The 24,779-nt window shown below is 35.6% G+C and overlaps 1 protein-coding gene across 1 annotated transcript in view; it reads left to right on the forward strand.

Annotated features, from left to right (window-relative positions):
- The window catches only part of TRAT1 (T cell receptor associated transmembrane adaptor 1), a 35,594-nt gene extending 13,098 nt beyond the window's left edge, over positions 1–22,496 (forward strand). The window contains exons 3-6 of the mRNA XM_045185949.3: positions 8,172–8,208; positions 12,249–12,313; positions 14,375–14,463; positions 19,113–22,496. Coding sequence (XP_045041884.2) covers positions 8,172–8,208; positions 12,249–12,313; positions 14,375–14,463; positions 19,113–19,370 — 449 coding nt within the window. The 3' untranslated portion in view covers positions 19,371–22,496. The remainder of the gene's footprint in view (positions 1–8,171; positions 8,209–12,248; positions 12,314–14,374; positions 14,464–19,112) is intronic.
- Positions 22,497–24,779: the final 2,283 nt, after the last annotated feature.

Raw genomic sequence — 24,779 nt, forward strand, 5'->3', positions numbered from 1 at the left:
CTGTCTGCTTTTCTTTTCAACAAGCAGGGCAGCAGTTTTAACCATGAATTTTACCCTCCTTTGCATTATTGAAATAGTGCAATGCCCAGCAAAAGCACAATCTTTGCACAATGTAGGCATTCAATATATGTGCAATGAATGCATGAATGGATTGAATGGATGGATGGATGCATGATGGATGATGGATGAAGGGGTAGAAAAATGAAAGTGCTCATTAGTAAATGAGTGGATCAAAAAATTTTGGTACATTTACACAATGGAATACTACACAGCAGAAAGGAAAAAGGAGCTCCTACCCTTCACGACAGCATGGATGGAACTGGAGAGCATTATGCTAAGTGAAATAAGCCAGGCGTTGAGGGACAAATACCATATGATCTCACCTATAAGTGGAACCTAATCAACAAAACAAACAAGCAAGCAAAATAGAACCAAAGACATGGAAATAAAGAACAAACTGACCGTGACCAGAGAGGAGAGGGGAGGAGGGTAACGGGGTAAAGAAGGGGAAGGATCAAGTCTAGGAACATGTATAAAGGACCCATGGACAAGGACAACAGTGTAGGGACTGACTGAGGGGGAGGGCAGGGCAGGGGAGAACAGTGGGGGAAAATTGGGACAACTGGAAAAGAACAGCAATAAAAGAAAAGAAAAAAAAGGAAGTTCAACAATTTGGGGGAGGGGTCTTAATATTCTAGAATCATAAAAAATAATAGGGACAGAACATTTAGGTGGTAATAAACAAATACGAAAGATAAATATGTTTTCTCTTTACAGATGAAAAGAAATAAAATGAAGTTAACTAAACTAAGTTAGGTACATGTAACCAAGAAAAATTGCATACAGCTAATTTAAAACAATGGTCAGATTCTGGGTGAGTCCTTGGTTCTCAGGAGTGTCTTCTTCAATGCTGACAATGCTGACATAAAATATGAAGAGGGAGGCACCATTGCTATGTGGGTTTGAAAACAAGTGAGAGGCACTAGAACAGTGGCAGAGCTGAGGTCACACATCTATTTAATAGCAAAATCATGGATAAGTGCTCAGTTTTTCTAATTCTCTGTCCAAAACGGTTTCCACCAGTGCATGCGGCTTTTGCGTTGTTGACCAAATGTCCTCGGGCAGGAACCCAGCACTCTTCTAGGATCTCTATTATATCATTTCTATGCCTCAGAGAAAAGTTCAGGCAAGCAACGCTTTTTCATTAGTAATGATTTTACTGATTACTTTTATAATAAAATATTTTTCAAAGTTTATATCGGATGTGCAAATGACCCATCATCAGATATCTTCTTTGAAAAGCTTCCTTAGTTTGTAGGAAAGAATGAGCTAAGAGCAGTACCTTTCTTTATATAATCACTTAAAATGAATATATTTTAATTTTTAATTAAAATATTTTATGAAGGCAGACAATATTTTCACCTGAGTTAGAAAGGTGAGTTGGACCACAGAAGTGAAGTAATTTAAGGTAGAAACCAGGACAACGATCAGCATCTGGACAATATCCATTCTTCCGTTGATTCTACTGATAATCCTGTGGAGATTTATGCGGGGTCGAGAAACAAGTGGGTTTTCCAATTCTCATTTTTGATAGTTTGTACATTGAAATTTATTTACACATTTCCACATCATTTTTCCACCATACAAACTGCTGTGGGGAATTGTTTGCTTATAATGAATGGTCAGTTGATCACTCCGCTAAAAGACAGTAGCAGGCTTTTAATTTTTTTTAAGACTTTTTTTTAAAGATTTTTTTTTCAATTGTACAAACCCTTACTGCCTCTGGCCTACCATAAATGAACCTATTGCCTGTAAGCAGTATAGAGGAAAATAAATTTTTTTTGGTGTTCAGCTACAGTTGTCCCAATTTTTTATGCATGTCCCTTGACTAAACCTTTTTTAAAAACAGAGAATAATAAATTACATTCATTGATGTATTTTTAAAAATCAATTTCAGTTCTTTCAATTGTTTTTAACATCATGGCTTTTGAAGTCAACCTGACATTAATTAAGACTCTGCTTTTAATATTTACCTGGGAGATCTTATACAAGTAGTATAAATTCCCTGAGTTTCAGGTTCCTTACCTATAAAATGTTGCAAAGACCATCTAGACTATAGTGTTTGTATACATAACTATATGAACACAGTATCCCCTTTAGTAATGGGGGGCATGTTCCAGACCCCCAGTGGATACCTGAAACTGTGGCTAGTACCCAACCCTATATACACTATGTGTTTTCTCCTATGTATGTACCTATGATAAAGTTTAGTTTTTATATTAACAACAGTAGCTAATAATAAATTAGAAAACTTACAATAAAATAAGGGCTACTTAAACACAAGCTCTGTGACACCGTGACAGTTGATCTGCTAACTGAGAGGGCTACTAAGTGACCAACGGGTAGGGAGTGTCCACAATGTGGATGGGCTGGACAAAGCGATGATTCACTGATTCACATAGTGGGACATAGCGGGACAGCCTGAGGTTCAATCATGCTACTTAGAATACCATGCAATTTAAAATGTATGAATTGTTTATTCTGGAGTTTTCTATTTAATATTTTTGAACCACAGTTGACTGTAGGTAACAGAAACCACAGATAAGGAGGGACTACTGTACCTCAGAACAGTGGTTGGTCCTGGACAGTGTATGGCCCACATCACCATTCCGGGTAGCCCTGGTGCTTCCTACCCTCGTTCCACAACCATTTGTTAAGACCTCGCTATGGAAACATTATCCCATTTAATTTTAATGTCCGTTATTTGAGTGAACATTAGTTCCTCTGGCTTCTTTTCTGCTCCCATCATTCCTACGCCCTCCAGGCCCTCTCCAGCTCCCATCTCGTGTCTTGTCCCCATCTTTGTTTTATTAACACAACTGTACAATCACCCAAGTTTTAGTAATACCTGTTGTGTTCATTTTAGTAGCATACAGGTTCATTTTAGAGAGTTTTCTGTATGCTTTCATGGAATTGGTTCTAAACCTTGACCTGTTGCAAATTGTTTTATTTGAGACGCAATGTATCCTCCTTAGGTGGTGCACACAACCCTGGGTCTTGCACTCTCTGAGTGAGCAAACCTAAGATTAGCCTTGGAGCAATGTTTATTCACCCTGAAAGAACGCCCTTCAATCCTGTCCCCTCCACTTTTTCTGCCCACTGTCCCTTCCCACCTCCCCAACTTCTCCCCACATCTTTTCCCGAGTATTAGTAATAACTGCCTGCCTTTCTATTACATATGAGCAGATAGCACTATCTTTCTTTCTCACCCAGAGATCCCAGGTGGATTTGGGATTAGCTCTGCAAACAGACTTCTTCCCTCTTTCTTGAAGATTCCTCCTTGCTTTGTTTCTGCTAGGCAGATAAACTAGAAGAGATTCTACCCGATTAGCCAGCTTTTCTGCCTCTTGGCCTGGGAATGAAATACCCCTGTATCTTGCCTCACATAACTTTTTATTTTTGCATCTTTGTGCTATTCTTTGTGGTTAAGAAACTTGCAAGATGTGACTCCACCTTGGCAAACAGTCGGTGGGTAAGCTCTGCTTATGTATTAAGTAGCTTACAAAAGACAACCTCTATCCCAGCAACAATGTAATATCTTCACATTCAATCAGATAGGCAAGATAAGCCTCTCCTTGATGGTTTCTGTAGTAGTGCTCAGTAGAAGCTTTGAAACGCAGTTCTTCCTTCCCCCCAAAATAAATCTTTCATTTTTATGTGATTCTTGGTCCAAATCTGTTCTTTAGGAAGGTTATGTTTATTTCCTTTTTTCTGATAGGATTGCATTCATTTTTTTCTTCTTTAAAGCAATATATATATATATATTTTTTTTCTTTATCCAGCCTTTCGTCTCTGTTTTGAGAAGGATAAAACAAGTGTATGATTTGCTCATACATCAAAGTCTTATCAGTACATCTCCTATTCACTAGAAAATTATGGCACATTTTTCACATTGAAAATGTATCAAATCATTTTTTATTATGGGGTTTCAGCCATGTGCTGTTGTTTCTTGTTGTTTTGTATTGTGCATGGAAGGGTGAACACTATAACGGGGAAACACAAAAGCAACTGTTTGCTCACACCCTCTCAACCATGAACCAGACACAAACAAAGCGTTTGTATCTGAATCACAGGAGAGGGTTATGAAAACTCACCCAGCTCTTCTCAAGCAGAGTCTTACAAATATACTGCTTTACAGCTAAATAAGAACTGCGTTTTCGTTTTACTGATAATCATTGAAATGATTAGGTAGCTTTTAAATCATTCCAGTTATTTGTAAATAAACTTGTAAGCCCTCACGTCAGAGCAAGCCCTTTTCAGGAGCCTGGGCTTGCTGACCTGTCTCCTTGGCTGGAACCTTTAGACATTTGATTACTACTTCCCTTTTTCAGGAGATCATATTCTATTACACTTTGTATAGTGAGCATTGTAAAACTGAACCTACACGTGTCCCGAGTGTCCAACTCCAGATGACACATGTAAGCCCTCAGAGTGGCCTGGAACAGGACGGTGTCCTTGAACTTTTCTTTAGAGTTCCCCTCTTCAGGGTGCTTCTTCAAAATGGTTCATCTTGCAATATAATTTTTTTACCTGTTAGTTATTTTTTTCTTCACATTGTGTTAGTTCACTTCTTTTTACCTAAGCATTACATTAGTATATTGCATACTTTACGTAATGGCTTCCACTTTTTTTCCTCACAAGGCTTTTTGGTCTAAAACTCTCTTTTGCTGTTCTCTGGTGATAATATGTCCAACCACATTTTCATTCTATAGAGCTGTCCTTTCGCCCATAACACCAGGGTACTTTCCAGGCACCATCATTCCACTCCAACCACCGCCATCGAAAGCACACATTGTTCTTTAAAAATCTTTGTTTGGGGGAATATTTTTACTCCACACTTATTTTTTCTTATTCTAAGTAATGTCACTCTTTATTTTTGTTTTCACTTCTTTATTTTTTATCTGTTCTTTCAATTCAATATTCAGTTGGTGACAATGCCTCTGCCAAAGGTGAGATTTGCTTATTTCATTCTAAATCAAGCTTTGCTTATAAATATTTTATCATCAAAATATCATTGTACTTATATACATTGTTTTCAGCTAATCCATTTAATGAAGAAACTTCCCAATTGAAATCAGCACAGTTAAATTGTGGTTTGTTATGTGGTATGCATTTAGAATGTATAGTATTAAAAATAAACTTTGTCATTTTCTATGAGGTTTTTACAAAAATTATTTTATGTATTTTCTACATTTACTTGCCTGATGGAGACATTATTATCCTTGCTTATGGGTAAACCAAGACCAGAGTTTTGAAGTGATTTGCATGTTGTCACATGGCAAATACATCAAAGAGCTAATACTTAAATCCAAAGTCTTCTTGTTTCTCACCCTGAATTTTTTCCATGATACATCAGGCTATTCTTGTATATGATATGCACTTTAATTCTAGACAAACCTGAATAATTATTGATTACCTGAGTATGAACATTTCTGTCATATCAAAAAGCCCCCACATATTTTGTATTTTCCAGTTTACAATTTTTTTGGTCTGTATTAACTAATTTTTATTCTTATGCTCATTGAAATTGTTTATGTTTCTCAATCTTCCATTAGCGTGTGGTTTTGTGCAACAGCAGACATCTCTCTGCTTCTCCCTACATCTACGTGCTTTCCTATTCACAGGACTAATCTGAAGGTAGTTGAAAACAACTGCATTTTTATTATGCAGCTCTTGCTAGGGCATTTCCTGTTGGCTAGCAGAAGAGTATTTTAGATATACCCCCAGTGGATTACATTCATCATTTGTGGTCCCACAGTTGCTCTGTGTATATGTTTTGCAAAAACTTCCCACATTTGGTCCTTCACAGAATTATTCCAAACACATTGACATGTGACCTGTCCATTTTATCCTCCAATGTGATGATTTTGATGTTGTTCCAATAATGCTTCTCTAACAATTAATGACCTCTCTGGAGAATAACTTAATTTTGTTGCAGGTAAATCTACCTAAAAATAATCTTTGTAGTTGTTTGACAATTCACTCAATTATTTGGAAATGTTTGTGCTAGTTCCTTACCGGTACAGTGTTTTTCATATGTTAAGGCTGAAAGACCTCTATTTGGTCCCTATTGTGTCTGAGTCATTGTCAGAGACTTAGATAATACTGGGCTTCATTTTTATAAAAGTAACTTCTGCAAAATTTTGGCTTTAATTTAATGGCAGGTTAAATCATATCTAATCAAAATAAAATAAGTATAATATTATATACATCCTTCCAGTTCAACATCAAAGAAAATTTATTGATGAACAGATAAGATACACTTCTTTGTAATATTGGTCTTATTAAAGCTGTACTCTGAATTTGCCTTAATGTCCCTCAATCATTCCTTATAAATCTACTGTCTTTCACTTAAAAATGTCTGGAAACTATTTTTTCAACTTCGAATACATATATTTAATTTAAAATAAAAATATTTCCTGTCATTCGCCTTTGAACCACCACCTGGGTTACTTTCTTTGATTGGCACGTGATTTGTTTATGGTTTCACAGCCCTACATCCACTCATCAGTCTTGTCACTGCAGCGCCCCAGACTGTTTCTTTCAAAAGCCATTTTGCTGTTTTTTAAACATGAAATTTATGGAGGTGACAGTGGTTAATAAGATCATATTAGTTTCAAGTTCATTCCTATGTATTCTATTCTTTTGGTTGCAATTGCAAAAGAAATTGTTTTTTTTTTCATTTCTTTTTTTGAAGTTTAATTGTTAATATATAGGAAAGGAGTAGATTTTTATACATTGATTTGATTTCTAGTAACAATAAACAAATAGATTTTTGGTGGAGTGTTTAGGAATGTGTCATCTGCAAAAAAGTGACACTTTTGCTACTTCTTCCCTAATTGGGATGCCTCTTATTTCTTTCTCTTGCTTGACTGCTCTGGCTGGGACTTCCAGAACTGTGTTAAATAAGAGCAGTGAGAGTGGACATTCCTATATTGATTTTAGAGAAAAAGCTTTCAGTTTTTTGCCATTGAAAATGGTATTAGCTGAGGGTTTATCTTATATGGCCTTTATTATGTTGAGGTACTTTTTTCTGTACACATTTTATTGAGTGTTTTAATCATAAATGAATCATAAATGTTGTATCTTATCAAATTTTTTTCCTGTATCTATTGATAAGATCATATGATTTTATCCTTTCTTTTAATGTGGTGTGTTACATTGATTGATTTACATATGTTGAACCCTCCTTGTGCTCCTGGAATGAACCCCAGTTGGTCGTGATGTATTTATTTTTTTAATGTATTGTAAAGGGTTTGTTAGTATTTTGTTTAGGATTTTTGCTATATTAACCAGAGAGATTGGTCTGTAGTATGTGTGAGTGTGTATGTGTGTGTTATCCTTACCAGGTTTTGGTATCAGGGTTATGTTGGCCTCATAAAATGGGCCAGAAAGTGTTGCCTTTTCTTCAACTTTTTGGAAGACTTTGAGAAGGATGGGTATCAAATCTTCTCTGAATGTTTGGTAGAATTTGCTAGTGAAGCCATCCGGTCTTGGACTTTTACTTTTTGGGAGGTTTTTGATGGTTGTTTCAATTTCCTCATTGTTGATTGGTCTATTTAGATTTTCCAATTCTTCATCATTCATTCTAGGAAGGTTATATACTTCTAGAAATTTCTCCATTTCTTCTAGGTTTTTTAATTTAGTGGTATACAGTCTTTCACAGTATTTTAGTATGATCCTTTGTATTATCTATAATATCATTTTTCATTTCTGATTTTGTATATATGAGTATTTTCTCTTTTTTTCCTTAGTGATTCTAAACAGGGGTTTGTCTGTTTTTAATCTCTTCAAAGAGCCAGCTCTTTGTTGTATTAATTTTTTGTATAGTATTTTTGTTCTCTGTTTCATTCAATTCTGCTCTAATTTTTATTATTTCCTTTTTTCTGCTGCCCTGTGTTTCACTCCCAAATTACCAAGAGAGTATATGGACTATGATTCGCCCAAATTAGAGATGATCATTATCCCTAGTTCAAAGAGTGGTGACCAAATGGTTTGATTCAAGATGTTAACTGACATTGAGGCTAAGTTCCCCTCACAACCCTTTCTAGGAGATTTAACAAATATATGTCAAAATTTCTTTTAATTTGTCTATTTTGAATATCTTTCAGGTAAAATATACAGGTACTCTGAAGACTACATTCCCAGGTATGTAGAAAATGAGTTATGTATTGTGATTCCCAATTAATTAGAGAAAGTAACAAATGCTATGTTGCTGATAGGTTTGGCTCAGGGATATTGTATTTGGATTAAAAATAAAATGAAAAGTAAGTTGTAATTACTTTTACTCCCATCTGAAAATTAAAAACTATAGCATCATTTTCTGCCCCAGTTACTTATTTCTCCTGAGTCAGTGAGAGAGCTGGGTGAAGAACAGAATGGGACTCCAGACTGTTATCTCTAGAATTATCATCAATTTCAAGAGAAAATATCCTAGATTATGATTCAGATTATATTGAAAAATACATTCATATATATATATATATAAATAAATAAAATTATGTGGTCCTTAAGAATGGAGGGTGAACAGAAATCTGGCAATACCTAATAAAATTTAAGATATGTTTACATGCATGCATTGATTAGAATGCTTTGTGGTATGCTGTTTCTAAGGATAATGTCAACCACTAGAGAAATGTGATAAATCAACTCTGAAGTAATATGCAGTTATAGGTATAACTTATTCTCTTTAGTACTTATTGAACTAGTTACAGAGAAATTGTATAGTGTAATGCTGCTGCTGCTGCTTTTTTTTTTTTTTACAAAAGGTTTATGGTGTAAATCATAATAGTGAGTTTTATATTCTTAGACAGTATATTCTGACCCAAATGTTTCATTAGAATGGAGATTTCTCTTTTGCATAAAAAAATCTAAATACAGAGAATTGCACTGAGGACTCCAGGATCTTTCTGAAATGGCAAACTGATAGACTTAAAGGTCTTTTAAAAACACAGAGCTTTCTCAGTCAGTGGGATAAGATTTTTTTTTTAATTTATGATGTAGGTTAATTTATTTAATTTTCTTTTTGTCAGTCAGTAGGATGAGACTAGAAGCCTCTAAAGGATCGGTTGTTTTTTTCTTCTCCATATGGGAATGTCTGGCAGATTCAGTCTGGGCTACAGGCAGATTCACACACTCACAACTTATTTTCATGAGTACTCTTAACCTTGGATTCTGTAACATAATTTTCAAGTCATTAAGTAATTACTCAAATCAAGAGTAATTTGCTAACTTTGTAACAAAGAAAATCCTACCTAATTATGTATAAGTTAATCTAATGATTGATTTGATACTTGTCATCTGAAGGGCAATTAAGATGTAATATGATAGAGAGTCTCGTGACTTGATCATTTTGTTAAAGACCGGGTTGGTAGTTTGGGGACGAAGACAGTAAGAGTCAGAAGGGAAAATTCATAAAATTTTCAAAGCAAACAGGCTCTTAGCTGTAAGGAAAATGCAGAAAAGAGTTGTTTCTTTTATAACATTTAATATAATGCATTCAACAAGTAAGAACTTCACTGAACAGTAGAGATACAAAGATGGAAAGATGCAGATTCCCTCAAGGGTTTAATAATCAATCTATTGCAATGAATCTCCAGTTAGGCAAAAATTGATTATACAATGCAGATTTTATCTATAAAAAGTGGTTGGCATGTTAATTCACGCATTTATATATATACTTCACCACTTGTCTATTTCTTTGTACTTTCAAAGCCAAAATTACCCATAGCTTTAAATAACATTTATACATTCATGGAGCCCAAACACATATCTGGTGATTCACAGAAATGCCTAGTAAGCAAATCAAGTTAACACCCAAACCAACTTCTGATAGACCCTACTTGCTCTTTCCTCAATATGACAACTTCCCAGTCTCTTAAAATACTTTTATTTAGTTTTGTAGAAATATCTTTCATTTTTATTTGGATATTAGAATGCTGCATTTATATCATACAATTTGGGAACTGAAAAGGATAATAGAAGTTAAATAGTTTAATATCCTTGATTAATAAATAAGAAACGTAACTCAGAGAATTTATGCCCAAAGTCACCCAGGCAGAAGTAATCACTTTTTAAGAATTGAATTTAATTATTTAATTTATTTAGATAATAAAGTATTAAGACGTTTTTCTAAAAAGGACTTCACAATAAAATAATAGTAAAATATAAATAACTTTAAAATATAAACTAGAGAAAATATATGTAAAAGTTGAAAATATGGACCCTAATAAAAGACAATATTATTTTAGATTGTGGAGTGTCATTTAATGTGCTTATTGGTTAGAGGACTATTTCAGACATTTTTCTGAGCAATGGAGAATTTGATCTAGGCCAAAACTCAGAAATGCACTGGCCTCTGGGATCTAAGCTTATTTATGAATTTACTTTTAATAGCAATTAATCTACCATGTAAAATATATGTGCTTGAAGTTTATTAAATATTTACAATAGGCTGAAGCTATTTGGCATTGATAAGTGTTATACACACACACACACACACACACACAAATTTGTTAGTTAGGTAACTGCTTCTGAATAATATTTTATTTGACATGATTAATCATTTGGGACCTGCCCATAGACACAGGGCACTGCATTATAAATCACATCTTATTTTCATTCATAAGGAATGAAATGACGTTCATTTTTTTAACGTGATTTATCATTTTCAGATTGTATCTGCTATCTGTGTGGGCTAGGAAAATAGATGGATTGTCTTATTAAAAATTCTTTACGTGTTGCTATTATACTCTCTGCATAGCCAGAGAAAAACCATGAGCGGGGCCCCGTTGTATCCTAATATTAAGCTATATTGAAATATGGATAAAAGAAGTGTATGTATGAGTTCCTTTGTTATAAGATAAGCAAAATACATGCCAGCTTCTGGACTTTTCAAACCATTTTACCCAGGTATCATTTGATCTGTAATGTTTTAAGGACATCTACATGCTGTTTACATTTACTGTCTTCTTTCAGAAGCACTGTAGTAATATAGGTGTTATGCCTTGGGATAAGAGTTTTGTTTTCTTTTGTCGCAGTTCCCTCCAGCTCTTGGTGATGTGTAATATCAAAGTTAAAGCAGGGTTATGAAACGTCCCTCTCACTGCCTGATGGGTGTCTGTCCCCAGACCACTGTTGTGAAAGCTGGTCACCAGGGTCATGTGACAGTGCTGGGGATGGCTGCTGTAATCCTTATAGGATTACTCACACAGGACTGTAAGGAAACTTAATCAAACGTCAAGAGCAAGTAAGATTCAGGGCTTCAAGACCAGACTTGCATCACAGTCCTAGCTCTGCCAGCTACTGTCTACGTGTCTTTGGAGACTTTACCTCTGTGAACCGCAGATGCCTTTTATGCACGGTGGGGATAAAACAAAATGCATCTGAGGGTTGAATGAGCACGGGTATAAAGAAAAGCTTTAATAATTGGTAGTTATTGCTGATATTACACATAAGGTTGGGCAAAATACGTTAATCTATCTGAATCTCAGACTTCTCATATGGAAAGTGGGGAGTGATTATAGGATTTTAGTAGAATTTTGCTGGATCTTTGACATAATGTATGTAACAGCACAGCATCTGGGTGTAATAGGCAGTCAATCACTTTACTGCATCTGCCAATATTTCCTTGGCCTTTTATTTTTTAAACATCCCTGTCAATTAATATTTACTTAGTAAACATAGTTTTTGGGGATTGTTCAGAGTGAAAGTCTGGGCACGTAAACAGGCAGAACAATGTATCATTACAAGTACAGATAACCCAGGTTCTAATCCCAGTTCTGCCCTTTACTGCTCTCACGACCTTCAGAAAATATACGACCTCTCCGTGCCTTAGATTCCTTTAAAAGAGGGGTGCTATAGTGCTTATTTGGTCAGATTGTTGTAAGAATTGAATAAATGAATATATAAAATTCACTTCAAGTAGCATCTGACAAACAGTTAAGTACTAAGTAAGTACTTGCTATCATTATTTCAGGAAAGAAGTTCCAAAAAATAACTTCAAATTTCTACACACACCGGTGCAGGCAGGCTTTCAGACTTGGTTCACTCGATCGCACATGAATGTATCCACCCTAATTGGCCAAGAGTGAGGAAGAACAAGTTTACCCAATATTGAATTTAACTGAGAAATTAGTTAAGAACTATATGTAAAGTAGATTCTAATACTTTCTTTTTCCTTATTATAGGGAAGATGAGTATTATATTGAAGATACACCAATATATGGTAACTTGGATAATGTGGTGGTCCCAGGTAAGTTTCATTTATTCAGAAATTAACTTACCCATTAAATTAAATACACGCCCCTCCCACTCAATTCCACAAAGACTGTGAGATAGCTTACTTTTTGTCACAATCACATTTAAATGTTGCAATAATAGCCATACATTCAAATATGTTTAACATATTATTTTGAATGCATTTCTAAAACCACACATTATAAATGCATCACAACATTAAGTGTAAATTAATGTCCTTTCTCCATATGCCCTCCATCTCACTCTAGTAGTAATGAGAATGCAGGAAGGCTCTATTACATGAATTTTGACACACAGAATTCTCTGAAATACTATTTCTAGAACAGAAAATAACCCACCCAGGGAAACAGTGCTTTATGTACCATATACAAAAGCAAATCTACAGTGAAATATCTGAAGTAATGAATACATTTTCTGGTTTTCCTTGTTTTAACTCTTCTCTGTAAGTATAGAACCTAGGGCTGTTTCAACAGCATGTGGGGAGAGAGACTTAAATCATCACTGAGTGGGTTATATATGTTTGTTCTTAGGTGACAGGTACTCATCAATTCCCAACGTGTTATTACTTGAAACATCCTAACCACCCAAAAAGAAAACACCCCAAATTCCTCAAAACAGACAACTGTGATCTGATCCCAGAGCTCTGGTGAGAGAGGCCAGGAGGGTGGTGCCAGCGTTTAAGCTCGACCTTGCCTTCCACACACTTCACTTAATTCCCAGCAGGGGAACTGGGGCCGAGCTCCTGTGGCTCTCTGTCTCAAACACAGATTTCCAGGAATCGACTAAATGGATCTGACTCTTTATATACCAAAACAATGTGGAATTCTCCTAGAGCTAGGAATGTGAGAGTTTTATAGGATTCTAGAATTTACATAATTGTAGTCCTTGTTCCATTGTCAAGTACCCTCTAATCCCTGCACTTTGAAGAATCAGGAACTGCTTTTCACGAAGGAACTATTGAAATGAATTTTCCCTCCTGTTTCACCTTGCAGACTCATGGTGCTCACCTATAATATTTGAGGACTTCATTTCTTATGTACTCTGGTGGCTTGAAGCCCACCGTACCTATAATTTTCTCCATGTCTAAGTGAGCACATGAGTCACTCCCACAGGTTCTGATTTAGCAGGTGCAGGATAGACTTAGGGATCTGCTATTTAACAAACCTCCCAGGTGATTCTAATGCACGTATTCCATGGACTGTGCTTCGAGAAATACCATCCTGTGGACTCTTTCTTTTGTGTTGCTTTCAGAAAGGGTTGAATAATGATGAGATACCTTGTATTATAGTAAATATAACTTTTTTAATGTGACCAAATTGGGGCGGTCCACATTTCTGCCAGGTGACTGGCCATCCCACCAGTCACAGACTCTCTCTTTCCTCTCCCTTTTAAATAGAGGGCTCTGGGGTAAGAAAGGCACGAATGATTCAATACAAGTATCCTCACAGGCTGAAATGAGTGCCTGTCCGCTGGCTAGTGGACACTGCACAAGATCTCCAAGAGATCTTGTTCTTAGAGTCGGCATTAGACAGCTTCAGAACAGACTGGCTGAAGTGTCCTGTCACTGATTTACAGAAAAAACATTATAATCTAAACCCTGTTTTTCAAAACTAGGATTTAAGGTTCAGAATGCTTCAGGAAAACTCATGGAAAAACATTGCCAGATTGTAATCATCAATGCAGGTACACTGTGCATTATGCCAATCATACTTAAAGAGAAGAGAACACAGGCAAAAATTTAACTCATGGGATCTCTATAACATCTAAATGGTAGTTTGAGGTTGTCCTGGCCTACAAATGACTGTGATCTAGTCCTTATCCCAAGTGACCTCCTCTTGACTTGTTGTCACCACTGTGGGCCAAAGACTTCACCATCTGACCTGCAGAGAACAGTTAGTGCTTTCTTACCTCTTTGTATCTTCATGAACAAAGACAAGTTAAATGATTCTTGTGGGTTTTACATTTATAGCTAAATGTCGTTTTGGGTCATGTAGTTTTACTTGTGCCAGCATATTCTGTTTTTCCATCGTGAATCACAATCTTTTCAACTCCTAAGAACCAACAGATGAAAACTGCTATGAACAAATGAAAGCCCGACCAGAGAGATCTGTGAATAAACTGCAGGAAGCCACCCCACCTGCACAGGTGAGTTCTGTTTTCTGTGTCTGGGGTCAAGTTTAGTTTGAGCACAGCGCAGCTGCAGGTTTTAAGAGCAGAAAAGCAATGCATTCTGATGCACAACTAAAGAAGCTGTTAGAAATTTTGCAGTCTGAATGTGTCAAGTTTGGGGACCTGAGCTCTAAAGGGAAACTCAAAGGCAAGTAAACACCACTCAGACCCACATTCAAAGAGTCAAAATTGTGTGCAATTACAAAGGCAATAGATTTAAATGGAACAGTTGATTTTCTTCTTAAGTAATCAATTAAGCTTTTTACTTTCAGATTGAAAAAATTGTGTCACAGAGGTAAATATAAAAGTTGACACATTATAATGCTCAAAGACCTAGATGTTAGTAATTTATGGGGAAGAGGGGAGAGAGAGAGAGAGAGAGAGAAAACTTTAGTTAAAAGGTAAATTAGCTGGATATAAAAGACCACACTTCTATTTTACAAGGCAAAGGGGTATAAATTTTCATACAAGTCCTGTGTCTTTGGTCTTGCGGCAAGAGATTTACACACAGTAAGTGGCGATAGGCAGGGCGATAGTTTGAACAAAAATGTATAAAAACGTTGGAAGAAATTAATGGTTTCTTCTCTTTCTACCACAATCAGCTCAACCTTCTTAGACTGACTTCATCGAAAGCCATTCACAATTCTGAGCCTACCTGCTGTTAAAGTATATACATTTAGTTAAAATAGTTCTTATTAATTCTTCTCTCAGATTGTGTTCCTTCCATGATGTGCACTCTTGCTACTGTCTAGCAATAGCCGTGGGGCCAGTATTTCCAATGCCATTGTTATGTGTCAGGCCTTGTATTATGTCTTTATATGTGTTATCTTCTCAGATTTCTGTGAGGGAGGCAGCATTAGAATTCCCATTCAACACTCTTGAAAAGACTGAAAAGGATGAAAAACTTGCCCCAGAGCACTCAGGGACTAGGTGGGGAGACAGAATCTAAACTTAATCCTGTCTCACAGAAAATATTCCCCTTCCAGAGATGGGTCACATCTTGAAACTTCTCAATAAGGTAGATTTTTTTCTATTTTTCTTTATACAAATTCCCTACACAATCAAAATTCTTGAATTTTTTATTAAGAAAGCAAGATGTGGTGAGGTTTGAGCAAGTGTAAAGTTGCTCTCTAATGGGCAAATCTGTCATCTATGTTCAATTAATTGTAAAATGTCATTTTAGATAGAAGGTATGAAAAAACATGTTATAATATGACCAGCTAAATCCATGATAATAAAAGGAAAACCTCTAAAATAAGGTGAAAATATAACCACACCATCTAAAATGTAGAGAGATTCATAGCACCCTAGCTATAAAAAACCTGAGAATTTGGAATAGAAGTTACTTTTAATACATACGGATTGAGCAGGCCAGCTTTATTGGAGTTGCGTCAGGTTTTTACTAAAGTGGCAAGTGTGCTGAGCCTTAAAATGTCCTTAAACACCTGCTATTTTATAAACTACATAATTAAAGATACTCTAAGGAGATTAGTTTTTATCCTATTACACCCTTGTCACAAATTTCGTTTCACAAATTAAAAGTAATTTGTTTATATTTGCTCAATTCCATTTTGTTAGAATGATCATTATCTTCAAAAACACTGCCCAGTTTGCTTCTATCATGCTTACTTTGTTACTATAGTCCATTACGAAAGCATAAGGAATCTGCGATATTATGCATAAAACTTGATGAATGAAGTGTTTGTTGGAAAAATGGAAATAAGTCTCTTGCCCTTTGAAAATAACTTATATGGTTCAGAACTTGTCATTTCAGTATTTCACTCTTCTTTAACTAGGCAGAGTTTATCAGCAAACCTAATAAAATGAGTCCTCAAGAATTCTCATGTCCTAAAATATCTGAGAGACACAAGTGTGAGCTTGCTCCTCTTCTCTTTTCTTCATGTCAAAATCGCTCCTCAACCTCTCCTTTCCCTCCTATGTCAGAAGCACCCTCTCTCCTTTCCAAAGCCAGTACTACTCCTTATGCTCTTGACCATTTCTCCTATGTCTTTCAAGATCTTAAACATTAAATTATTTGTCTCCATTTTTCACTTTTAAAAACTATTTTGCCCTGACTGGGCGGCTCAGTTGGTTGGAGCGTCATTCTGTACACCAAATGGTTGCAGGTTTGATTCCTGGTAAGGGCACATACCTAGGTTGGAGGGTTTGATCCCTGGTTGGGGGCATACTGGAGGAAGCCGATCGATGTTTCTCTCTCATGTCATTGTTTCTCTCTCTCTCTAAAATCAATTTTTTAACAAACCTATCAATATGCACAAATCACCCCAATATTTAAAACAAAGCAAAACTTGACTTCAAGTCGTTTATCCCTGTAACTCCTAAACTGATTTTTACTTTCCTCTACTATTTTCATTTCTTTCCATGGACATCCATTCTTTTACCCCTGGCTCTATATTTTTCACCCATGCACTCAACTAAAGTAACACTTGGGAAATCACAGTGACTGTGCCAGGTACAATTTTTAATTCTTTCCCAGGGTCACAGTTTTTGAACTCTGCAGCACTTGATAAAGTTGTCCGATTGTTGATCAGACATACATTATTGGAATGCTTAAGGCTGTAAGTGCAGAAACTCAATTCAAACCACTTTAGCATAAAAAGAACATAACTGGTCAGATGACAGTGACCTGTAAGGGTGTGTTTTGTTTTTGAGATGACTGACTACGAGGGCTCTCTTTGTTTCTCTTCCCTCCCTGCTTCCCTCCGTTACTGACTTCATTCTCTTCTATTACCACAGACTCTTCCACTGAGGTTTGGTAAGCTGCTGCAAGTCCCAAGTTTTCTTCCTCTCAGCTCCAGGAAACAACATGTTCTATTCCTGCACCTGTGCATCCATCCCAAACATGACATATAATTGGTTCTCCTGAAACCACATGTCGTCTATTCTAGGGCCAACTCCTATTGCCAGGGGGATGGATGGTGTGATTGGTCCCAGCCTACATCATATGCTTAGTCCTGTGCTGGCTCTGGGGTACAGTACTTTTATCTAAGAACAGGTAAGGGAGAGGACTTTACCAAAGGAAAATGAAGAATTTATTTATTTAAAAAAAGAGAATAGAACAAAGTGCTGGCCAGACACAATAGATATCTATCTATTCCTTTGTAATACTGAGTGTCTTCTGGTTATTTATGAACATCAGTGACATCTCCTTCTCTTTCTGTCTGGGCAAAGACAAAGGAGCTAAATGTACAAGGTGTGTACAGGGGAGCAATGAATTGTTCAGTTTGCCTGAGACACAGAGTTCATGCAGGGGAGTAGTAGGGATCCAGATTTAAAGGTGGAGTACTAACAAGCACAGAAAACTTTGAATGTCAGGATATAAAATTCAAACTTTAGTATATAGGCTAAAATTTTGGAGACAGGATGGTAAAAGTGTGAAAGTTGTGCCGTAGGAAGATAATTTGAATATAATATACACGCTCACTGGCAGAGGAAAGAGACCAGAGCAAAGATGCCTGTTAGGCAGCTATTGCAATTTTCCAGAAATGATTATTTTAGAAATAATAAGACAAAATTACCAGAGAAGTTGTAAGTAGGACCATCTTTTCTGCCTGGTAGAAAATATAATACATTTTTTAGGGGGTTAGTTAATCCAATGTTGCTTCTTTACCCTTGCCCTCACAAATTGATATAATTTGGCCTAATCATAAAAGTAAATCCTTAATTCAGAAATTTTTGGTTTACTCAATAGCTTTCCTAAAGTTTTAGCCTGTAAATTCTAAGTATAATCCCACACCTTACCTTTGGACAATGGTTATAACTTCCATGTATATGATCTTTCTTTACTCAGAACACTGTAATTTAGGTACTTTCATTTTTTTTTATAAGTAAGAAAATTGAGACTCAGAATAGTTTTTTAAAACAGCCCAAGATGCCATGATTAGCACATTACAGAGACGGAGTTCAATCCTCAGATTTCCATCACCAAATTCAAGGTCTTGCTTTTCAGCCTATTGCTTCCCCAAGTTCCCCTAGTCTCTAGTTCTTCCTGTTCTAGTGCTAACCCAGCTCTAGACCAGAGAGAACTACCAAACCCTCTTAGATGTAAATAAATATCTCCAAGGCCAACCCAAAATAAGCTTAAAGGGGACATGAGGGGTAATCAGGAGGAAGAAAATAATAAAGGAGATAATAATAAAAGAAAATATGGGAGATATATTTATTGCCAAATACTAGTCATATAAATCAACACTGTTATTTTTATATTTCTGAATCTGAAAAATGTAGGATAATTGGGGACTTTTGTGGATACCATTAAATGACCAATTATTAAGTTACTTGGTAAGAGCAACATAGGGCAAGCACTCCTTAAGGTAAAGGCAGAGGAGAGGCAGGTAAGAGTCCATCTAAATGTACATATGTATTTTAAGTATAAGAAAGAAATACAACTACACAAACAAAAACTTTATGTAAGCACTGTTTTTCACTAAAAAATCTTGAGTTGACTCTTATTTTTTACCATCACCCTGACAAATTTGTCATAACCAGGTAGCTGAAGTCCAGAAAACAAGCTTCTTGCCTTTCATAGGACTTAGAGATTCCCAGAAGTCATCAAAGTGCAAGAATGGACTAACAATGAAAAATTAATATGCCTTTCTTTGTAGGCAATCGATGAAACACAGATGTTTTATGCCCAACTGAATCACAACTGTGAGAGGAAGCACAGAAAGCCTGGGAAAAAAAATAATTATTTGTCAGAGAAGAATGAAGATGAGCTGCTACATGGAACAAACACCAGCCTTTCAAAGACCAATCTGGTGGAGAGCTTCCCACCCGACAACCAGGCAGTAGAGGAAAACATTCACGATGACCCTGCTAGACTGTTTGGACTGATTCGTGCAAACAGAGAACCTGTACACTAGCTGGACTATGACTCGGCCTGTATTGAAGAAGATTATGAAGGGAAACAAGAGCTCTATGTGTGACACAACGTGATTTGACAGAGTGGCAATCTGATCATTGGTTGGTGGGGTGGTGGCATACCAGGGCTTACGTTCTTGGACACTGAATGTAATGTCATGAAAACTAGTTATTTGAATTAATTATTTGCATTCACTTTTAAAATGTCTAATAGTACAACATAAAATAAAATCAAGTTTGGAAATTGAGCTTGGTGATGTTGCAGCTTCACCAATAATACTCAATGAAATTAAAAAAAAATATATTTCAAGCATTAAGTGTGTTCTGGAACATATTGGAAGAAGAATAAAAGTCAATTTTTAAAAACAATTTCACTTTTCTAACCAAGGTGGAACATCCTAAAATGGGAAGAAATTTATTTTTTATTTTTAAATTTTTATTGCAGTAATTGGGGTGACATTGGTTAGTAAAATTATATGGGTTTCAGGTGTACAATTCTATAATGCATCATCTGTATATTGTATTGTGTTTATCATACCAAGTCAAGTCTCCTTTCATCTCCATTTATCTCCTCTTTACCCTCTTTTACCTCCCCCTACCAACCTTTCCCTCTGGTGAACGCCATGCTATTGTCTGTGTCTATGAGGGTTCTTTTAATCCCTTCACTTTTTTCACCTTACCCCCAAACCCCCACCCCTCAAACAGCTCTCAGTCTGTTTTCTGTCTCTATGAGTCTGTTTCTATTTTGTTCATTAGATTCCACATATAAGTGAAATCATATACTATTTGTCTTTCTCTGACTGGCTTATTTAACTTAGCATAATGTTCTCTAGGTCCATCCATGTTGTCACAAAAGGTAAGATTTCCTTCTTTTTTTACAGCTGAGTGGTATTTTAGTGTAAGTGTATTACATCTTTTTTATTTGCTCATCTGCTTATGGATACTTCCAAATTAAAGCAGCAATTCCTTTCCTATGCAAGAAGTCAGGCAACCAAACATGTGAAGTCAAGTCAAATTTAATTTGGGACTGCTTCCAAATCTTGACTATTGTAAATAATGCTGCAATGAGCATAGGGTGTATATACGCTATCAAACCAGTGTTTTGCGTTTCTTCAGATATATTCCCAGAAGTGGGATCACTGGGTCATAAGGGAGAAGAAATTTCTGATTAAAAGGCTGGGAGACATTCAAGTATATTCCTAACAGAAGTGGGGTAATCTTCTTAAGAAGTACTTTTTTTCCAAATAGAAATATATTTATTAGTTTTAAAAATTATTATAAAATTAGTGCATGTTTCTTTTAACAATAAACAATTATCTTAAAAAATATAGAAATTCCACTAGCCAGAAATAATCACTAGGAGCAACTTCCTATATATCCTTCAAAATATTTTTCTGGGCATGCCCATGTGCATTTATCAATTTTTTTTAAACAAAAAGGGAAGTAATTACTGTACATGTTATTTAATTTTTTTCACTTAACAATATATTATAAATTTATTTTCATGGTGATTTTTAACTATAACATAATACAGTCATATATTTTAATTTTAATGCTTGCATAGCATCTCATTGATGAATATATCAGAATTTACTTAATAATTTTGAAGTACATTTAGCTAATTTCCAACTTCTGTTTTTTGCTTTTACAAATGACATTGTAATGAGAATGCATCTCTTCACATGTTTGGTTGCCTGACTTCTTGCATAGGAAAGGAATTGCTGCTTTAAAAGGTGTGCATATTGTGAATCTCTATAGAATACATTACTGAAAGGTCAACAGTTTGGTCAAAGTATGTATTCAACTTAAATTCTGATAAATGTTCCCAAATATCCCTCCAAAAAGTTATTTAAATTTTTTTCTGTTATCTCTATCCATTTGGAATAGGAGCTTAATTGGGCCTCAAATCATCACTGACCAAGATAACTGGGCCCTCTGGCCAGAGCTTAGTGGATTTCATCCATTCTTTCTTCAATTTTTTACTGACCTCTCACTGTAACTTAGGCATGAAGTTAGATACTGGTATACAATGATGAGGGAAACAGATAGAGACCCTGCCCCCTTGGAACTTAAAGGCTAGTAGAAAAGATGAGTATCAGGTTAACAAAAAAAAAATGTAGCTACTAGTAGTAAAAATACTATTAAAAATAGAAGAATGAAAAATAATAATGGAAAAAAGGCACCTCTGAAGAGGAAAATTTAACTTTGAGAACTGAGGAATGAGAAGGAGTCGCCTATTTAAAGAGAGGAAGGAAGGGCGCATTGTGTAAGAATTATATCCACTTTTGGAAATGCCTACTTCGGTCAATAATTATTTCCGTTATGAATCTGTATAAAATTAAGTGCTAATAATTTAAAGTAAAATATTTGAAGTTGTCCACAATGTCATAGGAAATGTAAAATATAGTAATATCTAAGGGCAGAAGAAAAGGAATCATGTTTCTGATTCTAGGGAAGAACCAAAAATACCACAAGAAATAGAATTAATAATTACTTATTGACTTTAAGTTTTACTTTCAAATTAAAATAAAATCTTTGCTGTCATATGTTTATATTACTTTACATTTCTATATATACCATGGTTCAGTGAAAATAAAGTTTGACTGTATTTTTGGCAGTTATTTTTTCCTATAAATATTTTACCTCATTCACTTACATTATTTACCTAGCCCCCAAAGATACTTAAACTCTTTGCTTCTGGTTTATGTCTTTTAAATTCCACTCAATTACAATTTGAGTTTTATGAATTAAGTATATCTGCTGAGTGATAATTGGGAAGGTTTTTAACTACAAATTTAATTATATAATAGATATAAGACTATTCAAGTTATCTATTTCCTTTAGAGTAAACTTTAGTACTTTGTGCCTTTCAAATAATTTGTCTCTCTCACCTAAGTTGATAAATTTATTGGTATAAAGTTGTTCAAAATATTTTCATTTTATCCTTTCAATATCTGTAGAATCTATAGTGACTTCAACTCTCTGATACTAGCAATTTGCTTCTATGTTTCCTGATCTATCTGGTTTTATCAATTGTATTAATTTACTCAAAGAACCAGTTATTGTTTATGTGATTTTTCTATTGTTTTTATATTTTGCTTTATTGAATTGTCCTCTGATCAACATCATATTTTTCTTCTGCTTGTTGTGTTTCATTTTTTTTTCTTTTAGCTTCTTAAGATGGAAGCTGAGGTCATTAATATGAGACTTTTCTTCTTGTCTAAAATAATCATTTAGTTTCTAAATTTCCCTTTTTAAAATTGTTGTTGGAATTTTCCAAGACAGTTGAGGAGTAAGTGGAAGCTACACTAACCTCTTTCCAGAATCTAGAATTACAACTAAATTACAGAGAAATCATCCTGAACAACCAACTGAACCCTGGCTGGACAGAAGCCTTATAACCAGAGACAGACAAAAAAGCCACGTTATCAGAACAGGAATGGTAGGGGATGTAGAGATGCTGAGAAAGGGCTGGCTGGGCATCCACAGGCAGCAGCCGAAGTTTCAGAGGATATTTCAGAAGCCAGGGGGTTCTCACTGAGAAGTGTAGGGTCTGGACCCCAACCTGGACTCCCCAGCCTATAGCACCAGAACCAGAATGAAACCCAGATAACATCTACCTGTGAAAAGCATCTGGGTTTCTCTCTGCCAGAGAGAGATGGCTGGAGATTCAGAGAGCCTATTAAAGGGCCAAAGCACAAAATTTTGTTTGCAGCCACTTACACGGTTCCAGGAGAGGGAGGTCACAGTGGACTAGAGATGCTTGAGGACAGTCTGGGGTTGGTAGCTCTGGGGAGACAACTGAAGGAACAGCCACCGGGATCCCTGTGCTGAGTCATTCCCCATCCTGCAGAAGCTATCTTTCTCAGGCAGAGCTCTCCTCTCGAAGTGCCCTCAGCCTGAGGGGAAGCAATAGCTCTGCCCACAGGGATTAATCTGCCCCACGCTATGAAGCTTAAACTGTGCTGCTAATCACAGCCTGATTCGTTTAACAGCTAATCAGCTTAACAGCCAATTTGTTTAACAACTAAGGTGGAAAATACAAAGAAGCAGCCAAAATGGGATGTTACAAAAAACAAGCCCCAGATCAAAGAACAAGAGAATTCTTCAGAAGAACTATATGAAATGGAGGCCAGCAATTTATCAGATAGAGAGTTCAGGGTAACGATTATAAGATTACTCAACAACATGAAAAAAGACATAGAAACCATAAAAAAGGACCAGTCAGAAATAAATAATATACTATCTGAAATAAATAATACACTGGAAGGAATAAACAGAAGGTTAGATGAAGCAGAGGATCGAATCAGTACTGGGGTAGCAGTACTTATATCTGATGAAATAGACTTTAAAACCAAGGTTATACTAAGAGAAAAAGAACACTACATAATTATAAAGGGAACAATCCAATAAGAGGATATAACCCTAGTAAACATTTATGCACCAAACATAGGAGCACCTAAATAATGTAAAGCTAATCTTGATGGACATAAAGGGAGAGACTGACAGAAATACAGTCATAGTCAGGCTTTTTCACACCCCATTGACTTCAATGGATCGATCTTCCAGGCAGATAATCAACAAGGAGACAGCGGCCTTAAATGACACACTAGATCAAATGGATTTAATTGATATCTTCAGAGCATTTCACCCCAAAGGAGCAGAATATACATACTTTTCAAATGCACATTAAACGCTTTTAAGGATAGACTACATGGTGGGACACAAAAGAAGTCTCTATAAATTTAAGAAGATTGAAATCATATCAGGCATCTTCTATGACTACAATGTTATGAAACTCAAAATCAATCAGAAGAAGAACGTTGAAAAGCACACAAAGACATGAAGCTAAATAACATGCTATTAAACAATGAATGGGTCAATGAATGAAATCATGGAAGAAATCAAAAGATACCTTGAAACAAATGAAAAGAGGATACAAAAATCCAAAATGTGTGGGAAACTAGGAAAGCAATCCTAAGAGGGAAATTTATATCATTATAGACCTATCTCGAAAAAAAAGAAAAAACAAGGAAAAGCTGAAATAAACAATTTAATTTTACACTTAAAGGAAATTGAAAAAGAACAACAAACAAAGCCCAAAGTGAGTAGATGAAAAGAAGTAACACAGATCAGAGCAGAAAAAAGTGAAATAGAGTAAAAAAACAATAAAAAAGAACAATGAACCCAAGAGCTGGTTCTTTGAAAAGATAAACAGGTTGACACATATGTAACAAGACTCATCAAGAAAAAAAGGCAAAGGACACTAATGAATAAAATGAGAAATGAAAGAGGTAAAATAACAACTGACTAGAGAAATACAAAGGATTGTAAGAAAATATTATGAACAACTATATGGTAACAAACTGGACAACCTGGATGAAACTGATAAATTCCTAGAAACACACAAT

The sequence above is a fragment of the Desmodus rotundus genome, chromosome 2 (genome assembly GCF_022682495.2).
Source record: "Desmodus rotundus isolate HL8 chromosome 2, HLdesRot8A.1, whole genome shotgun sequence".
Lineage (NCBI taxonomy): Eukaryota > Metazoa > Chordata > Mammalia > Chiroptera > Phyllostomidae > Desmodus > Desmodus rotundus.